General features: G+C 35.4%; 1 protein-coding gene and 1 pseudogene across 1 annotated transcript; both read right to left on the bottom strand.

Annotated features, from left to right (window-relative positions):
- Positions 1 to 981: 981 nt before the first annotated feature.
- Positions 982 to 1,246, bottom strand: LOC112092058 (annotated as a pseudogene).
- A 334-nt stretch (positions 1,247 to 1,580) lies between these two features.
- On the bottom strand, positions 1,581 to 6,451 carry LOC21405423 (carotene epsilon-monooxygenase, chloroplastic). Its single transcript, XM_024167234.1, has 9 exons — positions 5,809 to 6,451; positions 4,713 to 5,009; positions 4,435 to 4,632; positions 4,215 to 4,316; positions 3,777 to 3,917; positions 3,383 to 3,490; positions 3,051 to 3,133; positions 2,780 to 2,942; positions 1,581 to 1,992 (listed from the first exon to the last, which is right to left on the bottom strand). Exons 1-9 carry the CDS (start codon positions 6,316 to 6,318, stop codon positions 1,891 to 1,893), a joined length of 1,704 nt encoding a protein of 567 aa, XP_024023002.1. The 5' UTR covers positions 6,319 to 6,451; the 3' UTR covers positions 1,581 to 1,890.
- Between the last annotated feature and the right edge of the window lie 1,036 nt (positions 6,452 to 7,487).

Below are 7,487 nucleotides of genomic sequence, written 5' to 3' on the forward strand. Positions count from 1 at the left end.
AGATTCAAGAGAGGTTCTTTCAGTAATCTTACCTTGAATCCTTCTCTTGACGTTGAAAACTTCTTTAAATCTTTGCTTGGTTCAAGATCCGTTTGATTTGGGACAAAATGAGAGAGAGAAAGAGAGAGAGAGAGTGAGAGTGAGAGAGAGCACGGGAGGGTGAGAGAGAGAAAGTGAGGGAGAGAGACGCACGGGAAAGGAAGAGAAAAAGAAAAGAAAAGAAAAAGAAAAAAGAAAAGAAAAGGAAAAAGGAAAGGAAAATGGCATGTGTACAATATTTTAAAAGAACAGTCCAGAAATGCGCCCATACACACTTCTGGGTTAAAATAAATTACTGAAAATAATTTAAATACCTTGAAACTATTTAAACTCACACGTGTCAGAAACATTTATTAATTAAACTCAATTAATAATCCAGATTAGGCACACTAATAATCTTAATTATCTTAATTAATTCTTCAGGGTGTTACAAGTTATGCGTAATTTTTTATCTTTAAACCTTTGCGAGAAAAAAGTAGAGAATCTTGATTTTTGATTCCCCAAATTGTTACATGCTTTTCATGTTAGCAGAAAGAGATCTCAACTTAATAGCCAAAAAAAAAAAAAACACCGATATAAGGAATAAATTTTAAGGCCCGTTTAGTTCCCTGATTCAAATTTTTAATTCGAGTTGAGATGTGACTTTATGTGAGAACTTTTTACTGGAGCAAAAAAGTTAGATATGACTGTTTCTGAGAGCTTTTTACTGTAGCAAAACTCGAATTCAAAACTCGAATCGGTGAAGTGAACGGAGAACGCCAATTCATAAACCCCTTGGTATTAATTTATTTTTTTTGATAAACTTAAAGTTGAGTTCTTTTCCACCATTGATAATTCTAATACATTCCACACATTAATAGTCTCAAAACCTCAAGTTTGTCATGCTAATAATACCAAACATAAAACTAAAAAGACATGGACTGATAACGGCCTCCCCCTAAATTCACCAACCCAAAGTAGTATGCGAGTAAACAAAACTGAGAAAAGAAGGTTGCAATCAACAGGAAAAACCCATCAACGCAACCTCCTCGCCTCTCTCCCGGACTCGAGCAAGGTGAGAATGCCGCCTTCCCTCACCGGTCCCTTGACATTCCTCATGATGAGCCAGTTCCGGTCATCGAGAAACTTGACTCTCACTTACCTGTCCTCTTGAGCCGTTACGTCCCATGACTTTCACCAACACGGCATGCTTCACTTGGGACTCCATTCTGGTCGATTTCGCCGCGCTCTCGCTGAGCTCAGAGGCGGCCCTCGGTATTAATTTCTTATTAATAGAATGAATACCAAATTTACTCATACAATCTTAACAAATTCACGTATCATAAATCAGTAATTATGTAGCTATTTACACTTTAGTAAATAATATTGGCAAACGCGTCCCTAAAGTAGAGAAACGGACGATAATGAATATGTAACATCCAGGCGGGTCCCAAACTAGACCAAAGTTAATCTACGTAATGTTTAGAGAAATGAACATAAGAACTAATACATTTTTAAAATAAAGACACAAAATTAAAATTAAAGAATGAGCCAAAGATATCTAATTTAGTATAGAGATATCATTGTGGACGAATTTCAATCGCTTGAACTTATTCCAAACAGGGCAATAGGGTAAGTGGTGTTAGTCAACTTAATCCGTTGGCAAGAATAAGGAGTAAGATGCTGTTACAGACTTGTCAACTTGTCCATCAAAAGAATTACAACAATAAAGCAAATGAAATTGAGCAATGAACACTACCAGAACTTACTTTCTTTTCACTTCTTTTCTTTTTTTTTTTTTTTTTTTTTTTTTTTTTTTTTTCTTTTTTTTTTTTTTTTTTCCGGCTTTCAGTTGAGAAAATTAATGTTGTTTCAACACTTGGGGTATACTAATTCTGTCTCAGTTTCACCTAGATGGAGAGGAGGAACCAACTGAGGATTTGTTGGCCTTGAGCTCAGTTTCATGTACAAACCCTGCAACAAGAGCATAGTGTTAGACCGGCTTATATTCATCCTCAGTCAGTTGACATTCCAATAAATTTCATGACAATAGAGAATTCATGTCTAAGACCACAAACAGGTTTGTTGCGGTTGGGTTTCACAGTTGCGAGGCTTAGCCTAGTGATAATTCCATATTCAGGTCCACTGAGAGTGATGGAAATGGATGGAGAGAAAAGATATAAGCGATAGAAAATGAGAGTGATGGAAAAGAAAATAACTTTCCTTTTGGTTGTTTGGTATGATAGGACGAGAAAAAATGAATTGTGTAATTACTATTTTACCAATCTCTTTATAAATATATAGCTTCAAAATAAGGATACAACAAGTAATTATGTCTTATTTTATGTGTTGTAAGTTTTCCCTCCTAAAATCTCTCCGTTTGTGGAGGGAGTAAAAATGGTGGGACGCACATGCATTATTTTCCACTCTATTTTCTATTCCTTTATCTTTTCCCTACTACCAAACAACCTACATTTCTATTTTCTCTCACAAAATCTCTCCACCTTTTGTCTTCCTTTCACTTTTCTTTCCTACCAAACATAGTGTGAAGCTTGAACCCTTCACCCCCCGCGTTTTTCAAACAAAGTGTAGCAGACTGAGTAGTTAGATTCTTTTCATGCCAAAGCTAAATGAGGAAGGCAAACATGGTAAACCTTTTTCAGTTAACTAGATTTTGTCCCATGATAACTGTTGTAATCTAGTTTTTGTGGGCAAGGAATGTAATGTAATAAACAGTTGTGTATGGATTGGAAAGCATTACGTTTGTTGTGTGTATTGTAGCTCCGGTAGTCATGCCAATATTCTGATCTGGAACGAGCTCGAAGGTGAAGTGCTGCAAAAAGATCGCTAGAGCAACAATAGACTCCAACAGGGCGAACTGATCGCCAACACATTTGCGAGGCCCTCCACTGAACGGAATGAACCTAAGAAGATAAGTTTCTTAATTAGAATCCAGAGTTAGAAAGCATTACGAAGCATATTAGTATAATTATCTGTTGCTGCATCTATGGCAAGGAATAAACTATGTATACCTGAAATCTGTATTTGATTCATTTGGCACTGGACCTTCCATGTCAAACCTTTCTGGTACAAACTCTTCTGCTCTCTCCCACACCTTGTAGAACCAAAAGTAGAAGTTGAAGGAAAAAAATTTGCGAAGAACAATTTTCTTAATGGGCATGAAAATGAACAAAATGACGTTGTCTTCTTTGTTTTGTTCGTTTTCATCTCTTCATTATAAACTAACCAAACTAGAATAAATTGTAACATGTTCATCGCAAATCTTGCAAGGGTGGAAAGTTGTTAAACTTGAAGGCACCAAATTCGGCAATTAATGACTCTCAGCATCTCAACAAGGGAATACCTTTGAAGAACGATGAATATTATACACTGATATCATAATATCTTGACCGGCATTAACCTTGTAATTTCCAGGTAGCTTGTCAGCAACTTGAGCTCTTCTTATCAACACCTAGATAGAGAGGAAAACAAAACCATGAATTAAACAAGTGGGTCATGGCAGAGAGACATTAAATGAACTCATTCTTGTGGTTGTTAGGCTTGGCCTAGCAGTAATTCGGCACCCACCTCAAGTTGAGGTCTTGAGTACGAACCCCGAACCCCGAACCCCAACCCCCCACCCCCCCAACACACACATCAACAAGCTCACCAAAAAAAAAAACGAAAAAAAAAAAAACAGTACTTTTTGTTGTTTATTAGTGTCATATGTATTGTAATAAGGACGAACTGAAACATACAGGAGGATGTGGGTAGAGACGCAACGACTCGGTTATGCAACGTGTCAAGAACTTTAGATCCTTTACATCTTCATAAGAAGGAGATCTTCCCTGCAAAACTCTATCAACCTCTTCTTGAGCTTTCAACAATGCGCTTGACTCCTGAATCAACATAAATAAACAAACAAACTAAGAAAACAAAGTAAGTAATGGGTTTCTTTTCAATTCCAACTGTCACTTAGGGTTTAAGGCGCTGGTTTGAGGGCGGTGTAGATAGAAATACAGCATTTGATATAAGTACAAATCAAGAGAAAGTTCGGTAAAAATATTCAGGACTTTATGCACCATATAAATTCATGTTTCACATATTATTTCTGCATCAGCTATCAAACAGAGATGAATATCAGATACAAGCTTCATTTACTTGCAGAAGAAGACTCATCTAAATGGTAAAGGTACCTTACTTAGAAGATACGCCGTCCAAGTCAAAACCGAACCCGTCGTTTCATGGCCAGCAACTAACATAGACAAAAGGTCATCGCGTAACTGTACACTTGAAACCTGAGAGAAATTGAGACTTCAGGTTAGAACTAGACGTGAAAGATTGATTTTGAACATCAGGTAAAGTTCAGATTGAAGAAACGAGTTAATTATATTTCAAGTCAAAGCACGGCAAGACCTCTTCTCTACTGGCAAGCAAGAACCGAAGAATGCTGGGATCAGCGTCATTTATGTACTCTTCCTCGTCAATCCGTTCACCTTCAGCTTCAACAATCTCTTTACACTTAGCAATAAGTTCTTCAACAGTTTCCCTGATAACTGTAACTGATTGTTCAGCTTTTACTTGTCTAGGGATTATTTTACACAAAGCTTTAATCTGCCACAAGAATAGAAGTATAACCTAATTATCAACACTAAAAGGAAACAAAGAATTGTAAGAGAATTTAGAGTAGTCACCTTCCAATATGGTAATATATCTGTGGAACGAGCCTCCGCCTCTTTCAATGCAGTGTAAACCGCATCAATAATAGGGCTATTAGCAGCAAGAGAATCAAAATTGTAGTTGAATAACGAGAGACCGATAACATCGAGCGTCAACTGAGAAAAGTTTTCCTCCATGTTCACGGCAGTGCCATCTTGTGCACTGGCTTGCAGCTTCTCCACCAACCTTTCAGCGCATTTGCAAAACACACGGTCGACTATCACGGACAAGTATTTCTTGTGAAGAGATGGAACCACAGCCCTGCGCCTTGCCTATGATGAATCAGATATTCATGCTCAAATAAAGAGAGTAAATGAAATATCAAGCGGATCATATCATCAACAAGGTATATTTTGGCCTGCAAGGATCTTTGAACATTTTTCTAAAACTCACAAGACAATCAATTCAATCTATAAAACAGCAAAATAAGCATCACATTCACAACAGAAATGTGTCTCGTTTAGCTACACTAAAAAAAAAAAAAAAATTGAGCTTTTTCCTCAAACCTCAAAAGATTAAGTATGCTAATGTAAATACCAATGAATATGTACTACTAAAAACATATAAAAATGACATACACATCTTTAATTCGTCCGGTCATATATACATTTTGTCGTAATTTTTAAACTTTGAAACTAGTAAAAATTTAACAATTTTGAAATAACTTGAAAATAGCAACGTCATAATGATTAAGGGAAAAAGCTAACGCAGTAACACACTAATTAATAGCAATTAAGTGTCTAAATTTAGGACTCGTTTAGTTTACTAATTTGAGTTATTAATTCGAGTTTAGATGCGATTTATATGAGGATTTTTTATTGTAATAAATAAATTAGATGGGATTCTTTCTGCTAGTAAAATTTAAATTCTAAACTCAAATCGATAAAATAAACGGGAGCTTAGCATATGCCATATTTGTGCCAACATTTACCGCCAAAAAGCACACTCAAGTGAAGAATATTTCCTACTCAAATGCTAAAACTTAACATTGACACACTAATTTCGTACTGGCACTCTATCCATTCACTACTTGAAAAGAGGAGCCAAACAAAAAAAACCCCGAATCTTTACCGTCCAAAGCGAGCCTTCTGCGATGGCGAAACCCGACCCGAAAAGAAACTCAGAGACCTCAGCAACAAGGCCCTTGGCGTACTTGCCATAATTTCTCAAAACATGCTTGGCAATGGCGGGGTCGCTGACGACGACGAAATTCCTGGGCCCAGCGGCGAGCCTGTAAATGGGTCCGTAATCATTCATCCATTTGAAGAGCGGGAGGAACAGAGCGCCGCCGAGAAGATCGGAGACGTCGTCGAGCTTGGCGCTGGCTATGGGGATTCCCGAGTCCTCGTCTCTGCCGATGGTTAGGGACCGAGTGAGCGAGGTGAGCCAGTCGGGGCTGACCCAGGAGCTGGGTTTTGTGGTGTTGGGCTTGGGATTGGAAGTGGAAGCGGGGTCCTTGTCAATGGAGGATTTGACGGAGAGAGAGTGGAGAGGAGTTGTGGTGGCAAATATGGAGGTGGGTTTTAGGAGTGGAGGTGAGAGGATGGAGAGGGAAGAAGAGAAGGAGAGAGAGAGAGACATTTGTAGAGAGAGAGAGAGAGATAGAGAGAGAGTCTCTGTTTTTGTGATCTCTGTGTTTTACTTGCATTATCCATTGTCGTTTGTTCAAGTGACCCAACAAGCTCCGTCTTGTTGGAACTGTGCTCGTGTGTGTGGATTGGGTAAAGATAACTATTTTTCTTTTCTTCTTTTTTTTAATAAAAAAATACTATATATATATATGTTTTAAATCTACCGTGTAAGGCTTTTGAGCGGTAACGTCATTAAAAAAAAAAAAAAACAGAAATAGTAGAAAATATGTCAATATAAAAAGTTTAAAAAAGTATATAGACTAATTTTTAGTTATAAAAATTAATAAGTCATAACTTGTTAAGTTATGATTCATAACTAGATAAGTTATGGATAAACTTATCAAGGTATGGTTCATAACCAGATAAGTTATGAATAAACTTATCAAGTTATGGTTCATAGCCAGATAAGTTATGGACAAAAATCATGAATTATGGACAATAACTTGTCAAGTTATGGTTCATAACCAGACAAGTTATGAACAAAAATAATAATTTAACATATTTATTAATTTATGTAAACTATTAACCTATTAATTTTAATTAATCTCAAATTTTAACATATTTCTCTCTTTCTCCCTAAAAAAAATTGTGATAATTAAAAGAAAGCTATGTAATCAATGAAGCTGTGTGATGGTAAATGATATGATTTTCTCTTTATCACAAAAAATGATATGATTTTCTCTCTCTCTTTTTTTTTTGGTTGCAAAGCGTTTTATCTAATAATGAGGTGATTACTTATCCTTTATCATGACCAGCAGGGACTTAAAAGGTGCTTGGTCGAATAATTTTAAAGAAGAAAAGAATAAAAATTTAAGAAAATAAAGTCAATAACAAATTTATGATAAATAATTGAAGTAAATAATAAATTTTAAAACTATTTAAAGTAAATATGTGTTTTTTGTATAAATGTTCTAATTAATGAAAATATTTTTACTATAAAAAGATTTTTTTTTATGTAAATAAAGATTTTTTATTATGCAAATTATTTGTTATTAATTATAAATAAAAATTTACATAATAAATTATTATTTATTTTAAATAATTTTAAAATATGTTATTTAATTAATTTAATTTTATAAATCTATTATTTATTAATGCATGCAGTTCTAAATATGGATC

This window comes from Morus notabilis, unplaced genomic scaffold (assembly GCF_000414095.1).
Source record: "Morus notabilis unplaced genomic scaffold, ASM41409v2 Scaffold124, whole genome shotgun sequence".
NCBI classification, from domain to species: Eukaryota; Viridiplantae; Streptophyta; class Magnoliopsida; order Rosales; family Moraceae; genus Morus; species Morus notabilis.